The sequence below is a fragment of the Pan paniscus genome, chromosome 12, assembly GCF_029289425.2.
Source record: "Pan paniscus chromosome 12, NHGRI_mPanPan1-v2.0_pri, whole genome shotgun sequence".
NCBI classification, from domain to species: Eukaryota; Metazoa; Chordata; class Mammalia; order Primates; family Hominidae; genus Pan; species Pan paniscus.
In genome coordinates, this window is record NC_073261.2 from 41,653,001 (window position 1) to 41,673,724 (window position 20,724).

Sequence of the window (20,724 nt, forward strand, 5' to 3'; positions counted from 1 at the left end):
AATTTGGCTGTTGCACAGGAGTTGAGAGAAATGTGACTGGAGAGATGAAACAGGGACAGGCTGGATGTGGCTTTGAATTCCAGGCTATAGAGTATGAATTATGTTGATGGGCAATATCTGTGAAAATTCATTTAGGACCTAGGTCTGTGGAACAGTGTTTTGAAAACACTAGGCCTAGGCTGGCCTGGCTTCCAGGGGTGTGAGCCAGCATTGACTATACAGGGTCATATAACAGGAAATAGAGATGTGTTGCAGGGAAAAAGTCTTGTGTTTACAATTCTCCACTGTTTTCTACTGAGTGGCACGTATGGAGGGAGAGGCCTTTGTTGGCTGAGTTGTGTCATGGGTAGGGTATAAGCATGGATGAACAGAAAAGTGAGAGTAAGTTAAACTGCTCTGCCCAGAAAAGGAGACAGCACTGCCAAGAGGAAGTAGGAGCTGATGGGAAGACTGAGCCAGGGAGGCTTTGGTCGGGTGGGCTGAGAAGAGGCCACTGGCACCTGAGAGAACCTCTGATGCAGATGCTTGGTAGTCTTGCTGTATAGTGAGTAACGCAAACTCGCTGTCTTCCCTGGAAGTCTTTAGCAAAATTGGCATTGCCTCCTGAAGCTTTGTGGCATTGAATTTGCTTTTGGGAAAAAATGAATGCTGCTACGAAGAGGATAAGGGGTGAAAACATCCTACTCATGAGACAGCAGATGAAATTCAACTGTGAATATGAGATAAAGAAGAGAGGCTGAAATAAAACAAGAGAGTCTCATAGTCATATGGTGAAAGTGGGACAGGAACAAAGGAAAGAGATCCCTCTAAGTCAAAAGTGGGCGCAGGGAAGGAAGAACAGGTTGTTGCGTAAAAGGTTTGGGAAATAAAAGATACATAAACCAATTTGGCTAAGGTCAGTGCTGTTTGGACTTGAGATACAACAGAAAACACTAATAGTGGAAAGGAATCTAGATTACTGCAGAGGATGTCTAAAGAAATGGGACTCAGCTGTGACTCTTAAAAAAGAGAGAAGGGCAGGCATGAAGGAAAACAAACATACTAGCTAGTTGAGGAAGTCAGGAGCAAATGAAACTTGCAAAGCAGCTTTCTTCTCTTCCTCTACAGAGTGTTCTGTGCATACTGGGCAATCAAATCTTTAAAAAAAATTCAAATTTTATATACACCTTTTATATATATATATAAAATAATCACTAACTCTACTTTAAAAACTGCATCTTTGGAAGGGCTGGTGAAACCACTCTTTTTTATTTTTTATTTTTTTTGAGACAGAGTCTCGCTCTGTCGCCCAGGCTGGAGTGCAGTGGCATGATCTTGGCTCATTGAAACATCCACCTCCTGGGTTCAAGCAATTCTCCTGCCCCAGCCTCCCGAGTAGCTGGAATTACAGGCACCTGCCACCACGCCTGGCTAATTTTTGTATTTTTAGTAGAGATGGGGTTTCCCCATGTTGGCCAGGGTGGTCTTGAACTCCTGACCTCAGGTGATCCACCCACCTCGGCCTCCCAAAGTGCTGCGATTACAGGTGTGAGCCACCATGCCTGGCTGGAACCACTCTTGAACCTTGCATGCACCTGGGAGATTTTACCTGATAACTAGACTTATGGCTTGTGTGAAGCAAGAAGTAATTCAACAGGTGTAATGGAGGCCAAAGAGATGACTGTCATTAACAACAATAACACACTTACCTGTTTAAAGTACTTTAATGAGTACTGGTACATAGGATCTATTTCTGAGAGGCTTGCAATGACAAAGTACATTACAGAGCCTTGAGTGGCCACTGGACGATACTTCTCACGAGCCACATTGATCATCTGCTCAGTGAACTCTGCTTCTTCCAGCCTGGTTTTAATGGCACCAGAAGTGATCTGAATAAACATACAATAACAAGTTCTTAGGGATCTGTTCCAGAAAAATAGTGGGACTTCTGGAATGTATCCAGTTAGGTCTAGGGAAGAAATAAGGATAGAATGAGTTGGTGATTATAGTAAGGGGTCCCCAGGTGGAATGACTGAGTCTCAGGGCTCAGTGACCTTCTGAATAAGCTGACCTTTCTTCCTTCCGGAGTTAGGAATAGGCAGAGGGCAGCAGGCAATACAAGTAGCTTTGAAAACATAGAAGCAGCACATCTCTGAGACTCAATCTGAGTTACTCCTGCAATGCAAACACTATCACAGCACTCCTAATTGCTCCCGAACTTCTTTGTGAGCAGTCCAGGGCAAGCACAATGAATAAAGGAATGAAAGGAGAAGGGATACCCAGGAAAATGCCCAAAAGAGGGGAGTAGAGAGTGTCTGGGAGGAGTGGCACCACATCCCTCCCTGGAATAACAAGGGTGACTAATATTCTTGTTCTTTACCTAGTATTCCCAGGTATAGACATATGGGATAGAAGCTGTTGTTTGTGGAGGATTATAACCCCAAATGAGTTAGCGACTCTTTCAAGGTCTTTTGGTTTTCTGCATTTTGGGTTTGTGGGTCTGGGGAGCCCTCTGGCCAATGGGCCTTCCAAGATTCCCTTCTCTATGTCTCTCAGTCTCTCTCTTTCTACTGCTGTCTGCCCCTGCCTCCTCTCTCTTCCCCCACTGTTTTTCAGAGGTGGATATCCCTGGGTTGGGAAATCCTTTTCTCTCTAGAAAGTCAAAGGGTCTAGAGCAGGGACCATGAAAAATCACCAAGGGAACTGACTGCTCAGTATTTGCTCCATCAAAGCTAAAAGGAATCATCAAGTTCCTGTATAGACCAGTGCTTTCCAATGGAAATATAATGTGAGCCACATAAATAATCATACATTTTCTAAATTTATTAAAGATAAAAATAAATTTTAGTAATATATTTTAATCTACCCAAAATATTATATCAACATATAATCCACATAAAAGTTACTGAGATATTTTGTTTCTTTGGATTTAGCCCTTGAAATCTGTTGTGTATTTTACACTACCAACACATCTTAATTCAGGCTAGCCATATTTGAAGTGCTCAACAGCCACCTATGGCTAGTGGCTACCTACCATAATAAAGAGTATAAGTCTAGACTATTTACCCCAGCCCACCAGGAAAGGGAGGGGAAGGATTCAGTGCAGAAGCTGTTTCCAGGAATCAGAGAGCAAACTCTCCCTGTAATAACCCCTTAGGGAGCTGAAGGGGAAATAAAGGGCAGAGTTGAGTAGGAAACCCCTATGTTAATATGGGACTCAACTAAAGCTTTCAAATCCAAGTAGAAAAAAAAAGTTGATATGGGATCAGTTGGTGGATCATGTAGGCCCACTAACAAATAATTCTTTATGTCTTAGGGAGCACAAGGCACTGATAATGTAGAACCCAGGGCTAAAGAGAAGGAAAGTGGATTGTTTTCTTCTCCTTGCCAAAGAATATTAGAATACTATATGCTTCCGTTGAGTTTGGCAACTACTTGTAGACATTATGCCCTACAGGCTTGAGGTTTCAGTCGCGTTTAGAGAATATGAGACATATTTTTATGTCTAAGAGCTGAGAGGAGTATAAACTGTAGCCAAGAAGTGGCAGGAAACGCAGCCAAGGATCAGTTTGATCCCTGCTGTATAGAAAGGATGACTCCAAAGCAACTCCTTGCAAAACAAATAAACCAGCTTATAGATAAAGATGGCAGTCATCACATGTGTATCTACCTTCACTTCCTACTGAAACTACAATAAAATTGTAGGAAAAGGCTTAAAAATGCAGAGTAAACCAATAAAGATAGGAAGAATGGGAGAGGAAATATCAATGAATTTTGGGAGCTCGAAAGCAGACAGAAGGGTGGCAATGACTTAGCAGACCCAGAAAAATGGATTCCTACACTGGCAAAAGTCGATAGCCATGAACTCACCCAATTTATAAAAATAATCCTCCTCAAAGGCTTAAGAATTAGTAGCAAGAAGCACTCTTGGAAGTGGGAAGGGCTTAAAATAAGAATTGGTTGTAAGAGGACCCCCTAGGTCATCTTCCCACACCACCCATGGCCAGGGGTTTGTCCCTTTCTCACCCTGGCAGAAAAAATAGAAATTTCCTTTGGAGAAAGTAAAAGAGAGGGTTTTCTGATGGAAGGAAGGAACTAAAACAGAGTGACTGGGTGACTGCAGACTGGATGCTGAGACCCTAGCCCTTCTCCTCTCAGACCCCAAATACTTAAAGCCAGATCTTCACCCTTAGGCAATGTTAACATTTAATGATCAGCTATAATCAGGATATAACTACAGTGGGAGGCCAGAGGATGGGAAGGTGTGTGTGTTTGTGTGTGTGTGTTAGAGGTACAGATAACAGTTAAGACGCAAAATGAAAGTAGCTGCCTTGGCCGGCACAGTGGCTCACTCCTGTAATTCCGACACTTTGGGAGGCCAAGGCAGGAGGATTGCTTGAGGCTAGGAGTTTAAGACTAGCCTGGGCAACATGGTGAGACACTGTCTCTACAAAAAAAAAAAAAAAAAAAGTGAAAAATTAGTTGGGCGTAGTGGCGTGCATTTGTAGTCCCAGATATTCAGGGGGCTGATGGAGGAGGATGGGTTGAGACCAGAAGATGAAGGCTGCGGTGAGTCACGATCATGCCACTGCACTCCAGCCTGGGTGACAGAGCGAAACCCTGTCTCAAAACAAAACAAAACAAAATAAAAACAAAAAAACAAAAACTCAAGAGAGCTGCCTCTGTGAAGGGAGGCATGGGTGGCTGGTGGGAAGAGAAGGCACGGAATGCTATTTTTCATAATAAGCCTTGTAGAATATTTCATTCTTTAAAGAGTTGGCATGTAAAACTTTGCTAAAAAATAAAAATAAGTGGGTTAACAGACAGCCGCCAGAAATAAAAAAATAAAAAACCCAAGGAAGAATGAACGACAGGAGGATAAAGAGATCTATGAACAAACAAGCTAAAGCAGAGAGGAAGAAAACAGAGGCCCAAAATTACTTGCTTATTACTGTTTTAATACTGCAATCTCAAGGGACTATACAATATAAAGCAGTCAACCAGTTTTGATGTCAACAAAAGCAAAAAACATAACCTATGTGTTTCTGGTTTAATAAAGTCAAGGGGATTTTTTTTCAGTAAATTATTTTGTTTCTCACAAGTGGATGAAAATCATTTGTTCTTAGTATGCACTCCTTAAATGATAGTTTGAATCTGAGAAATAATTTACTGAAGAATTTTAAGTTTAAGGTAAAACTTCATCTTACTATCGACACGTTTTTGTTGAGTACCAATTGTGTGCAACCACCATGTGTAATCCTTGGAGAAGGAATATCAAAATGAACTATTCACAGATTCCCACTGCATAGAACTTAACAACACAACAAAAGAGATAAGCCATGTAATTGGATAACTGTGACATAGGATAAACAGTGTCAAGTGCTGTAGTAGAGATCCAGATAAGACACTATAGAAGTTCTGAGGAGGAGGAAGTTAATTCCAACTGGGAATATCAGACAGAGGCTTCCTGCAGGTGATGGTGTTCATATGAAAGTTTGTTGTGTTTGTTCCTTTCGATTTATATCTTGTCCCAGTTCTTTATGTGTTTCATTTAAGAAATGCAGACAAGACAAGAGAAGCAGTAGTCTACAGTTTCTCCAAGTTTCTTTGGTTGGCAAGGAGCCCTGACAGGCAGGCACCCATCTGTGTGTCCATGGAAGCCCAGTGTGACCCCCGTCTTGCTTTAAAAGCCCTTGCAGGACCCTGGAAGGCTGTAGTTATAACTTTTGAAGTAACACACTTTCCATAAATACTAAAAATATTTTACTTGCCTTTGAATCCTGGAGTGTGTCAATAAGTTCTTCATTGTCCAGAATATTTCCTTCAGAGGTAAAGAGCATTCTCAGGATTTTCTCTTCGATAGTTTTCAACTGGTTTTTATCAGTGTTGATCCTCACGATGAGCTTAATTCTTTGTTCTTCCAACCTGGGTTTTTCAAGTCGCACCACATCACTAAAACCAAAGTTCAGATATCTAAATTATGTCTCCGCCAGTGCCTCAAAGTTGCTTCTATTTTTCTTTCTCTGTTTGTAATCGTTCTTATTCTGAATACTATTCAGCTGAGCATTAATGCTGATGGCCATATCTGAATGCACACCATGTCTCTTTTGCTGGGTTTATACAATAGCTTCTGACTCAACTACATGTCAATTCTGATCTTTTATCTTGTATTTTAGAGATGCATACTACTGAAGTTCCCACACCTTCTGCTCATCTCTTAGGAAGACCTGCTGAATACTTGATCTCTCTAATCATTCAATTTCTGTCTCTAACGCTTGCTTGTGCCAAGATGAAAATGGTGCCTGGAATATTTATGGTGCCTTGAATATTCTTTCTGTACCAACATGGCAGATTTTGAAATCACACCACCTCCATGAAATGATTTTTGATTGCATATGAGAAAGGAGCCTTACCTCCAGCTTCACCCTTGTATAAACAGGTGAACTTATATCTCCCTTCACTTGTTCTTTCATAATTTGCTCCCAGTCTCCATTTGCAAGTTAATCTTTATTAAGTACTACTCTATGCAATGCACCCTGCTAAGAGTTTTACGTGGATTATCTATTAATCCTTTGAATGCCCCCATAAGGTGGGCACTGTGGTTATCATCCCCAGCTTGCAGGTGAACAAACAGACTCTAGTGGGTCACTTCCTGAGATCACATGGCTGAGAGGCCAAGCTGGGCTTGTACCTGGGTCTGCTGGCTCCAGAGCATGCACTGTTACTAGTATGCTGCCTTAAGTAACAACCCATTATTTACTTGTTATGTACATGCTGAATTCAGACACCTTGAAATTATTATATAAAGAATACTAAAAATCATAACCTCAAATTCAATTGTTTAAATAAGTTTTTCAGAAGACAGTAGTTTAAGGAATTTTTAAGATAAAGGTGAGCTCAGGAAACAGCTTGAGAGAAACATTAATCAAATTAATCAAGTTAAGAATCAAAAGAGCCTGCCAAGGAAGTCTGTGAGGTGAGTTACAGTTTCTGGAAATAGAAAGGAAGACAGAAGGAGGTGGACAGTCTGGGTGGCTGAATGGAATTCCTTGAAGTTGAAAAATGGCCTTGTGCTGCCCCAGAAGGACTAAGGCATTGTGGTTGGCATTCTCCAGGAGGCAGGGAGGTGAACTGTGGTGTTCAAAATTGAGAGGATCGGAGGAAAATTGCAATGAGAAATTGAGCACAATGTGTATCACTGCCTGTCCAGGAGCTCAGCAGAGCAGAGGGCAACTGAAATAGGTGACGGCCTGTCAGAACACAGGCAGACCCAGCTCCATCCTCACCCTGGCTAAGGGCTGTTAGCTTCCCTTTTCAATGCCATCAATCTAGGAGAAATAGCAGGGAGATACTGCACACCATGACTGAGTCCCAGCATTTCTCGTGTTCTTATCAGGGCACTTCTCCTTCTTGTCCCAGGCAGCCTAACATGCTGGGAGCTTAGTGACACAGCTGAGCTTAACTATGCACAGGAATAAACTGGTATGCAAAGTGTTCAGCCAAGTCCTTAGAATATATTCATAAAATATGTTGAAATAAACTTTAATTGGAAAGAAGTTAACCTAGTGGAAGGTAAGCAAGTTAGCAGCTGGCAGAATAATTCCTAAAACAAACTAGAGAAATAAGACTTAAGCTCATTAGTGACAACATAGGTAAGTCAGGATGATCTTGACTTGAATATAAGGGATATTTCTTTTGAACATGGGTCTAAATTATGTTTCTTTAGAGTGAATAAAAATACATACATAGGTATTCCTATATACATACATATGTGTATATATGTGTTGGTTAAATATATATATTAAATATAAAATTAATTTTGAATCAACATCAATGTTATTATTTTAACAAATATTTTTAAAGTTTGTCTCATGAACCTCTTGGCTAATTCTGATGATTAATATTAACAACTCATAATGCAATATTTGGGAAATAGGGATTTAATCACATACAGAATATACTAAGAAAGGGTATATATATATATACACACATATATATGTATATATATGGGTATATATGTATATATGTGTATATATATATACACATATATACATATATATACACACACATATATTTGAAGTGGACAGTTAAATACACTAAGAAAACACCTAAAAACCAGTGAAGCTGGAACAAATATATTTGGAGAAGCTGCTTTTTCACAGGTACGGACCAGTGCATTTCTAGGAACAACAGAAAGACTGACTTTGTTCACTTGCTCAGGATGGAAATCCTAGTGAAGGGAAGAGGCAGGGCTGGGCTGCCAACCTGGTTCAAACAGTGGGGGTGGGGAATTAAGGGTCTATCCTTGACGTCCTTGAGAAGACGGTAGACAAGATCAGCTGCTCTGAGCAGCTATGGAAATGGTAAAGAACTTGGCCACTTACTTGTATTTTTTTTGATTAAGGGTTCATGTGTAGTGCTCTTACACAGCAGAAAATTGTCTTTGTCAATATTTCTAAACAAAATATTTAGGAAACCCACGACACCCCCTTCCCTCCCCTCAACCCCCTGTTTTTTACCTTAACAACTGATCCTCCAGGCCTGATTTTGTTACAGTGAAATTGATAATGGTAACTTTAATGCATACCTGGAAGAGAAGCACAGAGTGCATAAAAATGCTTAAGTGCAAACTAATAAAATACCTTTCTTTATTAGAACACAGCTCATTACTACCCAGGTGGATGTATCTCAGGTCTAACTGCACACACACCTACCCCCACACATACTTTAGGTGTACTGTGGCTTATAAAATCCTCATATGTTTTTCCCTGCCAGTATGAGTAACAATCTTGCTCCTCAAACACCACAGTTACAGAATCCTACATTGTGTTTAACAGAAAGGTGAGCCAGCGAATGATTAAAAGCAGTATTTTGGAATTGATAGCTTGGATTCAGATTTGAGCTGCACTCTTTAGTGACTGTGTCATCTTGGATGAGCCACTCATCTGTGCTGAGCTTTAGTTTCCGGTATTTAAAAATTTGGATAATTATAGTAAAAACTCATAGGGTAGCCGTGAGAACTAAATGAGGTAATAAAATCACTTAGTTACTTATGACACAGTGTGTCTTTGCTTGAAAGAAGCTATTATTGATAAACAAATAAAGTTTTATATGTTTTGTCTAATAACATTTTAATGAGAAATTATTACTATAATATATTCTGACATCACTCGATAAGTCAATAGCAAAAACCAGTAAGTATAACAAGAGTGTGTGAATGAACATGTGGCATCGTACTTCAAGGATTTTGTAATATGGTAAATTACATATTGTAATTTTGTAATATTTACCATATTACAAAATCCTTGAAGTAGGATTGATCTCTTTTTAGAGATGATTGACCTGAGGTTCCTGGAAATGGGATAATTTGCCCCCCGTTACAGAGCTAGGCTTGGGTCTTGTGGGCAATACACCCTCTCAAAAGTTAAATAAGTGAGAAATCAAAGAGTGAAAGTTGGCACGTTGGTCACTCTTCTTTTTTGGGGGTGGTATCCATCACCTCAAGCATTTATCATGTCTTTGAGTTAAAAACATTCTGATTATGCTCTTTTAGTTATTTTTAAATGTACAATACATTATTGTTGACTGTAGTCACCCTGTTGCACTATTATATACTAAATCTTATTTAGTCTATCTAACTATATTTTTGTCCCCATTAATTATCCCTACCTTCCTGCTCCTCTCCATTCTCCTTCCCAGCCTCTGGTAATGTTGGTCACTTTTCTAAACTCTGAAATGGGACTTGGGACATGAGCCCTGGCAGTGGCTGTGTAATTAAACTCCTCGAGGCTGACGAGGAAAATCCTAACTTAAACTTTCAATGATATTTCCCCATCTTATTCAAGAAGTGTGTTAATTTCATTCAACCTGAACACATCTGGTGAAGACAGATAGCTAAGAGCAATTCAACAGCTAAAATGAAAGTGACACTCTTTGGAATGGTATATTTAAGGATATTTTTGGGAGGGTTGTGGTGGTGAAGAAGTAAAGTTCTGAGGTCAAGTTCCTTTCCTAGGTAAGAGCCTGCAGAGTGCACAGACGTGCCTGGAGCTGGGGCAGCATCTGGGCATGTGAGGGGGGTTGTGGCCAGGGAGACTCCCGTTGGAGCTTGGTGGGACGGGCAATGGAGTCCCAGCTGTCTTCATTTCTGTTGCAACTACCTTGGACACTGTAGTACTAGAGTAGGGGTTCTTCTAGAGTCTTCTGAGTCTCAGGGACATATGTATGGAGTGGAGCTCACACAGCTCCACTCAAAGAATCTAAGAGCATGAGAAGGGGACAAGATACCCCCACCACCCATAAGTCTAAGTGTAGACACTGGACCCCTAGATCATGATTCTCTAGTGTTGTCTTGTTCCTAGAGCTTTCAAATGGGTGACCTCTTTATTTGGGCACATAGGCTGCGGGCATTTGCACATTTAAGTAATGACACCTCCTCCTCCCCCCAACCCCAGCCCCATGGACTCTCAACTAAGCTCTGATTCATTTATCAGTCATAATAACAGGGACAAAAATAGTCTTTGCTGATGGAGGAAAGAGAGAGTTTAAAAGGGGGATGCCCTATGTTTAGGAGGAGTGGCTGTGGACCAGGAGGGAGATGGCGAGGGAGATGGCGAGAGCACTGGAGAGGTGCGCAGTGGGACGAGACAGAGCATCGGCCTGGGCCCCAGTGGGTAGGGGCTTGCAACCTAACTAGATGGTGATGACAAGGGTGATTGGAATCAGAATCAAAGCTCAGAAGGGAAGCAAGAATGGAAGATGGTGGAAGAAAGGGGAGTGTATAGGAGACAGGGGAGAATGGGGGAGTGCTTTCCCTCCAGGTGGGAGCCCATCAAACTTCAGAGATTCATTACACCATGATAATCCAGTTAAGTTGAGAATTCTAGACCAGTAGTTCATACCTCAGGCAGATAGTGGGGATTTGGCATTTTGGTTGTCATATAGAACCTAAAGTTTTTGTCATAATCAATGTCTGAGTCTCCAAGACGGATGAGTAGTCGGCCACCACTGATAAAAATTTGTCTCAAAAGAATGGGTTCTAGAGCTGGATCCAAGGTTTCCTTAAGCTTAGAAATTAAAACAAAACAGGACAATACAAAAAGAAGCAATTAAAATGGATAGCATGAACTTCACAAAATTCCTTAGGCCGCAAAATGTACTGTGAATGAATAATTTTCCAGTGATCTGATGGATATTTATTAACATCCTCACACTACCTCTAACAGTACCTATTTTCCAGTAAGCATTTTATTAGCAATCTAAGGAAATAAGAGCATCTGAAGGCAATATATCTATTTAGATCAATCTTACAAACTATTCATTTCCATGAGAAGAAGAGAGAAACTGGGTAGATTAAGTCATTGTGGGTTGGACTTCAACAGGCTCCACACAAATGAAGATCTGTTCATTTTCATGGTTGTTTAAAACCAGGGATTGGCAAATGACAGCCTATAGGCCAAATCTGGCCCCATGTAGCCATTTTTCTATGACTCTTGAACTACAAATGGCTTTTACCTTTTTAAGGGTTGTAAAAACATACAAACAAAAAACACTAAACCAAAACAAAACAAGGAAGAATATGCACAGAGACTGCATGAGGCCTGCAAAAACTGAAACATTTACACCCTGGCTCTCTACAGAAAAAGTCTATGAACCCCTATCCTACATGATAGTTATGCCTTTTTCCTCAAAGCAAATCTGACTGTTGGTAGGAACGTGGGCATGGAGACATTGCCCAGGGATCCCATCAGAAACATCTTTATGTCAGGACGTATGTGATGGGGTCCCATGGCCCAGGGGCTTTCAAAATTTGACTGTCATCCATTTTAACAAATCTGTTCCACATTGTGACATGGTACCCACACATGTAAATTCTTCAAACAAAAGTTTATGAGGTAAAATTTACCTTTATTCAATATAATTTTGGGTTTAAAAAATTTTATTTCATTTGAAAATGTTGATTGAGATGGTCTAAACTGATTTCATACTCATGAATGGGTGGAGACAAAGTTTGAATACACCACCCTAGCAAATGTAGAAAGCAGCTAGGTGTATAATGCTGATGACCCCAAGACACAGAGAGTTGGGGAGGACTGGTCAGAGTGTCCTGTTCCTGGCTGGGGCCCTGACAAGGGCCCACCCCCTCTCCCAAAAGCACTCTGCTACAGTTAAAACACTCTTCTGTCCAGAGGCAGAACATCACAGAAAACCTTTTGTCTGCTGCCATGAAAGAGGAAAGTCCCTCAGGATCTCCCATGTCATAAAGTAAACCTGAGTTCAGGAGTCCAGTTTGGAGCTAAAATACCCGTGCCAAAGTTTTCTGGAGACTTCACTCTCTCCTGTGACTGGGATCCATTACAGAATCACCCTTGTGTTGGTCAAGGCCAAGCTTGGTCACACTGAGGTCCCTTGTGCTCTTTGTGGCTTGAGTGGGGAATAGTGTAACCTGTGGATTTCCTAGGCAGGCAAGGTTGCTTGGATAGTTTTATGCAACCCTTCCATGCCTCAGTTTCCTCATTGACAAAATGGAATAGCAATAGTAACTATCTTGTGATGGGGCAGTGAGGATTAATGAGTTAATATACATAAAATACTGAGAACAGAGTCTGGCATGGAGTGAACATGCAATAAATATTAGTTAATGCTAACATATTAATTATAATTCCTAGTCATCATGCAGGTGCTGCAGCTAAACTGCCCTGGTCCATGGTCTTTTTGAGCTTTCTTTCTTTCTGATGAAGCAGTGATACTTCTAGGCAAGGTTAAACTGAGACTCAACTCACAGCCCATGTTTTGGCTCGCTTGTTCTTTTATTACTTATAGGAAAATAAACCATGATCATTAACCAATCTCTTTTGTGCCCAGGGCCTTTGTGCTGTTCCCTTTGCTGGGGAAGCCCTTCTCTCTAAGCCTGGCATATGGCTGAGCTCATCACATAGGTCACAGCTTAAATTACTCCCTTTATCCACATATCTAAGTCAGACCAGCCTTGGTGGCCTATCCATTGGTGACTATCCCAGCCCCCTCTTTACCCTTTCAAACCTCTGATAACAAGTTTCTTCCCCTCCCTCTCTCATTTCTTCTCTCTTTCTTTCTCTGTGTACTGTCTCTGTCCCCACCTCAATTGTAAGCTATTGAGAACAGAAACCACATCTATATTTTTTGCCACTGGTTCTCAAATAATGTTTGAATGAGGGAACAATTTTAAATAACATCCATTCTTGCAATGATAGCCAAAGAAATGGAGCACCTAGACTCAACAAACAACACTGCCCTCCCTTCTTCTTCCTCTTCTTTTTTTTTTTTTAACAAAAGTTAATTCTTATCTAATTCACTTAATCCAATTCTGACTTATGCCCAAGTAAAAAATAATGTTTGTACCCACTAGAATATTTTACTGGCTTCGCATCATTATTGTATGTACATAATCCTGACTGCACTACTGTTGTGAATTTTCAGGGCAGCTCACCATCAAGGGCCATAATGAAGCCTGTGAAACAGCAGTGTCAGGAAACAGAGGCCAGCCCTCTTAACACTAAAACAATGTCTGAAAGTCAACAGGTCCTCCCTCCCATCCCTCTTGCAATGTGATAATGTATTGTTTAAGGAGAAGAGGAACTGGTTTGACCAATTTGAAAATGGAGTTGACTGGTGTCTTTAGCATGATGGGGATGTGGCCTATATAGGATTCCAGATATGATTTGAAAGTTGGGAACTGATATGAGAAAAGGAAGTGAAAATCAAACCTCTTCCAGTAAGACAGGTAAACCAAGTCGGATTGAATTCTCGAGTATTCGTAAGAAATTACTATCTGTAAGCTTAATGATCTTTAAACCACTTTTGCTTTCCTTGTTCCTTATCCAACGGTTTGCCTGTTTGGAAAAGCACAGAGCAGAACATTTGCTTCAGAGCATAATAAATGGCTAGAAAGCGAAAGCTTTAGAAGAAAGTGTGGAAATGTTATTCAATCTAGAAACAAATTGGAAATATATAAACTATACTCCCCTGTCCCCCGACAATAAAGACATCTTTTAAGCCCAATGTTTGGGACTCTTCTCTTTGTTTAGATGTGGAAGAAATAAAGAAAAGAGTCATCTGGGAACAGAGTTCATGCTTATGGTATTCATGTTGGTCTCCCTTGCTTCCACAGTGGCTCCCTCTTCCAAACCCTATTTAGTACAACCTGATCCATGAACTCAGGGAGTCAGAAAATGGGATGCTGTCAACTGTAAATTCCAGTCAGGCTTGCCCTAAAATTTGATCATACCCTGACTTCACTCACATTCCTCAGACCTTTTAGGAACAAGGACTACAGAAGAATGAAGATCTGTGGATTTCTGCCCTCACAGAAAACAAAAAATGAATGGTCATTCCCCTAAACAAAACCAATCAAAATCAAGTACGGGAGCACTTCAATTCTTCCTTTCTTACTTTCTCATCCACAAAATGAGGGACTTGGACTATAGGACTTTAACACTCTCTTCTGGGTCTAAATCTCCATGTATGTTAAATCTAAATCTCCAAGTACATTGAAGCCCACTTTTATAATTTTTAATAGCTAGCTCAACATTAAGCAGAACCAAAAGCCACTCTCTTAAGCATTTGCTACACACCTGATCTTGGGGATCAATCATCAAAGGCCATCTTCTGCCTTGAGTAACCAAAATGCCATTTTCTGTTGATATCAAGTCACGGGGCAGCCCATCAGTGTTCCACTGCTGTATCTCGTAGGGATCTCCAAGAATGTTAATGAGACTGAAGGAAGGATCGATTGGGATCTCCAGAGACTGACAGTCCTGGATCCAACACTCTATAAGCTGTAGAAGGGGGAAAGCTTACTTGAGTAGAGTCAGGAACACTCAGTAAACGAGGGCACATGCAAAATGTGGTGGGCAGTGGTTAAGTCAGTGGCTGAAGAGCTAAGCCCTGCCAGTCTCCACAGATGTGCTTGCATCAGAGCATGGGACACAGGCAGTAGACCAAAATCAGGAGGCCTAGGTACTCTGACTATACCATTAGTTAGATGTGACTTTGGAAACATCATTCCCTCTATTTGGACCTCAGTTGTCTCATGTGTAAATGACTGGGTTGTCGCAGTGGTTTTCAACCAGGTTTGTATTTTCCCTTTTGGGAGAGTCTGAAATCATATGGAGAAGTTTCGGGTTATCACAATGACTGAGGGTGTACAAGCAATCAGTAGATGAGGGAAAGGGATGTTGGCATATGACCTCCTTCAATGAGTGGTGCAGTCATGCAGAAGAGAGAGCTGTCTGTCCCCAAAAAGTACAATTGGCCCCAGTGAGAAATATGGCACCCTAAGAGCTTAGAGCTCCTGGAGAGTCTGTATGAGAGTATTATATCAGGTTTTATAACTGAAGGACAAGGGTAAACATTTTTAGGAAGACATTTCAAAAAAATGACTAAAATTCTTTCAAATAATTTCATTTCCTGGAAAATGCATGTAGATGAAACTTTTATTCTCTGATAAATGAAAGGCTCTTTCTTTCTTTCTCTCTTTCTTTCTTTCTCTCCTCTATCTCCCTCTCTTTCCTTCCTTCCTTCCTTTCCTTCCTTCCTCCTTCCTTCCCTCTTTCTTTCCTTCCTTCCTTCCTCCTTCCTTCCTTCTTTCTTTCTCTTTCTTTCTTTCCCTTCCTCCCTCCCTCCCTCCCTCTCCCCCTCTCTCTCTCTTTCTCTCTTTCTTTCTTCAGAGTTTTGCTCTTGCTGCCCAGGCTGGAGTGCAATGGCGCAATCTCCACTCACGGCAACCTCCGCTTCCTGGGTTCAGGCAATTCTCCAGCCTCAGCCTCCCCAGTAGCTGGGATCACAGGCACCTGCCCCTATGCCCAGCTAATTTTTGTATTTTTTTTTTTTTAGTAGAGATGAGGTTTCACAGTGTTGGCCAGGCTGCTCTTGAACTCCTGACCTCAGGTGATCCACCCGCCTTGGCCTCCCAAAGTGCTGGGATTATAGGCATGAGCCACAGCACCCAGCTGAGGCTTTCTTTCTTATAGAGATAAAAGCCTAAGGAAGCACAGATTCCTCCTGGTCCTGCCTGCTCCTTTCTTTTGATTGGCCCTCTTGCAGTTTCACCAATTGAGAACATCTCATCCAGGCTGGCTTTACATGCCACTTGTGATCATAAGGGTAGGGGACTCACTGTCTCTTTTCCTTCCCCCAGGTTTTTGAGCTGTGTAAATGATGAATAGCTTTCTAAGACAGGAGAAGGAAAGGGAGGAACATGTTAAGGAAAGCCTAGGGGTAGACCATCACTGGCTGATGGAGGAGTGGAGGGCTGTGAAATATATAAAGAAATTCTACCATGAAGAACCTCTACAGTGGAGAGCCTCCATCTGAACTCAGAAAAATGAACCACCCCTGGCTCCAGTTTCAGCTGCTTCTTACCCCTCCTTACAGAAAGCAGGGTTACTCACTGACTGCCTGTACTGGGCTGTGAAAGCCCCATAGTAGGCCACACAAGCTGCTGCTATGAACACGTTCCCAGTGATATTTGATATTTCTTCCTCAAACTTCTGTATGCTTTCTTCCCATCGAACCTGCTCATCTTCTAATGCTGCTGTCAGCTTTTCAGCACGTACTAGACGTGCTTTTGTCAGGGCCATGGTCTTTGCTAGAAAAATTTTAAGAAAATCAGATTATACTATTAAATATTTTCATAAAGTATTAAAAGCTTATTTACCTGTTTCTTTTTATGGCAGAATAGCATTATTTAGCTAATGATGGTAATACATCTCTATGAAACCTTACACCAATTCAGCATTAATTCCCATTTCAGAACCAAGTCTAAGTTTGCCTTTTCCATATCGAAAACTCTTTTTTGATACTCCATTACTCTGGTTGAAGACAGTGCTTTCTGTATCCTTGTAGTATTTAGCTTCTGGATCAAATTCACATACTGTTTTGTGTTTTAACGTAACATGCTCCAGTAAGGCTTGTTCAGGTACAGGATGTTGAATATATAAAACACATGAGTTCTTATTTGGTCCTAGGAGGCTAATGAAAATACATTCTACACATTGGATAAAAGCTGAAACCTGATTGCCAAAAACTTCTTCCTACTTCTGAAAATCAGGCATTTCCTGGCCAATGTAAATTTTATGAGTTACTTACCCAGGCTTTCTTTTTCATTTACACCTTTGTCATATTCATCTTGTAAGGCCTGTATTTGATCTTCTACTTGTCTTAGTAATGCTTGCTTTTCTCTCAGGGTAGCCATGGTAATGTCAAGTTCAGCCTAATAAAATCAAGCAACTGTTTAAGAACAGGGCCAAAAAAAGGCTGAATTTGCCCATTAATAATACAGATCTAAAAAAAATTTTATATATGTTCCTCTTTTCATGTCCAAAAAGACTTTGATGTGATACATAAAGTGAAAACAAATATAAATTAGAGTAAAATACAAGAACAGAAGTAAATGAAACAAAACAAAATCAATAATAAAGCCCAACAAAATAAATCATAATAGAGAAACAGGTGTACCGAGCATTTGGGATGAATTAGGTATCATAATGGATTATTAATTTTAAATGATGCAACAAATTAAATACTCATGCCATAGTGGAAACTAATATTTCCTAACTAGTTCTCCACATCAGAGGTCGGCACACTATGGCCTGCAGGTCAAATCTAGCCTGCTGCCTGTTTTTGTACAGTATGCAAGCTAAGAATGGTTTTTACATTTTTAAATAATTAGAAAAAAATCTTTAAAAGAATAATATTTCATGAAATGTGATAATTGTGTGAAATTTGAACTCCAGAGTCAATAAATAAAGTTATATTGGAACATAGTCATGCTTATTCATCTATGTATTGTCAATGACTGTTTCTGTGCTGCAACAGCAGAGCTGAGTGCTCGCTGCAGAGACCATACAGCCTGCAATGCATAAAATATTTATTCTCTGGGTCTTCATGGAAAAAGTTTGCCAAACCCTGCTCTATAGCAACAGTTCTTTCAGTAACCTGCTCCACTAAATGATCATTCTTTTTTCTTCTTGGGAAGATGAAGGGCCTCACATCCAATGACAGGGTTAAGCTGGTTCTAAAATCTCAGATGACACCATCAAGCATGGAAGTATTTAGCAAACGGAAATACAGACCATCAGATGCTTGAGCTAAAAAGTACCTTAAAGAAAGAGATTAATTCCCCTTTTTTCAGATGAATATACTGAGGAACTCATGTTCCTCTTATGCCGAAAGAAGGCTGATTTCAGAGGCAATTTCTGAGAAAAAATTGCCAGCTCTTTTTAAAACAAAAGCTAATTTCCAAGAGTTTTGTCACTGTCTATATTGCGTAGGACCACAGTAACATTATACAGAGAACTTGAAATGACTGGCGATCATGGCCTTCAATTCTATAAAATATCACAATACAGAAAATGTACCTGTGCGGCGCGGAGCTTTTGTCTTTTTGGTTCGACGACCTTGACCACTCGAGAGTACAAATCCATAGCTCTTACCCACATGCACATAGATTTACATGCTTTGGACACTTTCTCCACTTTTTCAGGCACAAAATCAGGATTATTAATATACTTTTGAAGTTTTGCCAATATCTGAGGCTTTATGTTCTCCTTATCATATTCTAAAAGCCTTTTTAGAAAGTTAGAGTCACCAAGAAGTTGCTTTGCTGATGGCCAATCAGGCCTGAAAGACAGACATGATATATTAATGGCACTGAAATGAAGTAATATAAGAACAAAAGAAATGTATTTCTTTGAGAACATTATGATATTATCCCAATAAGTGGATAATTTTAATCTTGGTACTATAATTTTAGTAATTGGTAGTTAGGTGCACCACAATTAATTGAGGGGGTGAAAAGAAAATGGGTGACTAAGTTTCCATGCGACCCAGCTTTGGTAGAGAAAGAATTACAAAATCACAGTTTTAGAAATGTAAGGCATTATAGAAACAATAGTTTTATTTTTAAAACGCCGCAGGCACTCACATTTTACCTCCTTTATCATAGTTCCCACCCTTAAAATCACCTGCCAGGACACTACAATTGCTTTCTAACTGGGCTTTATGTCTCTTTGAACTTTGTTCTTCTGAACTTTTGCCAGATTGATCTTCCTACCATGAAAATCTGATTAGATAAAAAATGTTCAACGATTCTCAGTCCCTTCTGCCCACAGCTCTCTATCTGTGCTCTGCAGAGCTTTCTGGGTCCTACCGAGGTACCAGTTTAAGGGTCAGTGGGAACCTCTCCACCCTGTCTCCTGGAAGCCTGGTGGTGATGTGGTGCTCTGAGCCCTTTGCCTAGTTTTACACAGAAAGGTTCATTACAACATAATTTTATTGAAAAAAAGTTTGTATCACTAAAGAAAGTTTGAAAACTACATATCTCCAAGATGAAATCTGAAGTGCAGCATTTAAGACCTTTCGTGATGCAATCACTGGCCTCCTGCCCAGCCCCATCCCACTTCAAGAACATCAAAGCTCATTCCTGAGCTCGCCTATGGTCCCACTATCCAACTGAGCATTGTTTTCCAAAAAACCTACTTGCACATCCCAGCTGGGCTTAGGCACTGTTTTCTCAGCACTCCCAATACTACACAACTCTCACATTGCAATGAAATTATTAGTTTTCATGTCTGTCTTCCCACTAGACTGTGTATATCTTGCAGAGAAAAACATATCTTCCACCATCTAGTACAAAATAGATGTTGGGGAAGAAAATGCTCCTTGAATCAATTTGTTGAATGACCAACTGAAGCAATGAGAAGATGGAGAAGGGAATGAATATATACATTACCATGGAGGAAAACAGTAAAGAACTCTTACCAGGTATCATGGCAATACATGACTCTGAATTACTCACTTGGCATTCAAAAGAATGGAGATTGCTTCCATTACTGTCATGACCAAATCTGGGGGCTTTGTAAAAACTCTGATTTCTGATATATCTGCCTTATCTAAGGAATCCAGTGCTTTATTGGCAGCATCTAGTGCAGGTAGTGCCTCGTCAAGATCTCTTTGAGCATCATCAGCTATTGCTTGGGTTTCTTCAGCTTTGACTTTTGCTGTTGCTTCGTCCTCCTGCACAGTGTTACGGACCTAACCATTGAAACATGACTGCTTAAGTGGCCTCATTATTTGAATTTTAATATTCAAAACAAAGCCAATAATAGTGAGTCATATTTGCCCTTTGGATTAGAGTAATGATGAAAGGGAATTAGCTAGATTGCATTTTATGCTCTCCTTTGTCCATCTATGCCATGCCAATAGCATAATGAATATAAACTTATTATAACAAACAGTTCCATCTTAGGAGAGACATAGTTGCTTTATATTTATAGGTGGTGCTTTTCTCACAATTCTCTGTCCTATTCATTGGGCTGCATCAATTCTTGGGGACAGAGCCAAACTGATTTAGTAAAGGGAGATTGTTTACAACTTAAAAGCATTGCTAAATTGCTAAAAAAAAAAACTGCTAAATCTATCACTTAATTATTTTAATAACATATATAATAAAAAAATCCAATCGTGTCTCATTATATATAAGTGATCAGTTGCTGACGGAAGCCTTTTCCACATTCTCAGGAACCGCAGCATACCTGATCGGCACTTTCTTGATCCACTGCCAATTTTTCCATCAGGGCTTCAACATCTTCTGATTTTGTTAAAAGTACAGGCTCTAAAGCTGAAAGATCTAATTTCATTTTATCTACTAGTATGTTTGTTTCTAGTAGCTTGGTGAGACCATTCTTCACCCAATCTCGTGCCTAA

The 20,724-nt window shown here is 40.3% G+C and overlaps 1 protein-coding gene across 1 annotated transcript in view; it reads right to left on the reverse strand.

Annotated features, from left to right (window-relative positions):
• Window positions 1–20,724, reverse strand: part of DNAH6 (dynein axonemal heavy chain 6) — a 303,480-nt gene that overhangs the window by 95,044 nt on the left and 187,712 nt on the right. The window contains exons 50-60 of the mRNA XM_057301281.1: window positions 20,553–20,720; window positions 19,817–20,052; window positions 18,378–18,639; window positions 17,107–17,230; window positions 16,410–16,606; window positions 14,592–14,795; window positions 13,725–13,850; window positions 10,881–11,045; window positions 8,499–8,566; window positions 5,751–5,931; window positions 1,689–1,868 (exon numbers count right to left, since the gene is read on the reverse strand). Coding sequence (XP_057157264.1) covers window positions 1,689–1,868; window positions 5,751–5,931; window positions 8,499–8,566; window positions 10,881–11,045; window positions 13,725–13,850; window positions 14,592–14,795; window positions 16,410–16,606; window positions 17,107–17,230; window positions 18,378–18,639; window positions 19,817–20,052; window positions 20,553–20,720 — 1,911 coding nt within the window. The remainder of the gene's footprint in view (window positions 1–1,688; window positions 1,869–5,750; window positions 5,932–8,498; window positions 8,567–10,880; window positions 11,046–13,724; window positions 13,851–14,591; window positions 14,796–16,409; window positions 16,607–17,106; window positions 17,231–18,377; window positions 18,640–19,816; window positions 20,053–20,552; window positions 20,721–20,724) is intronic.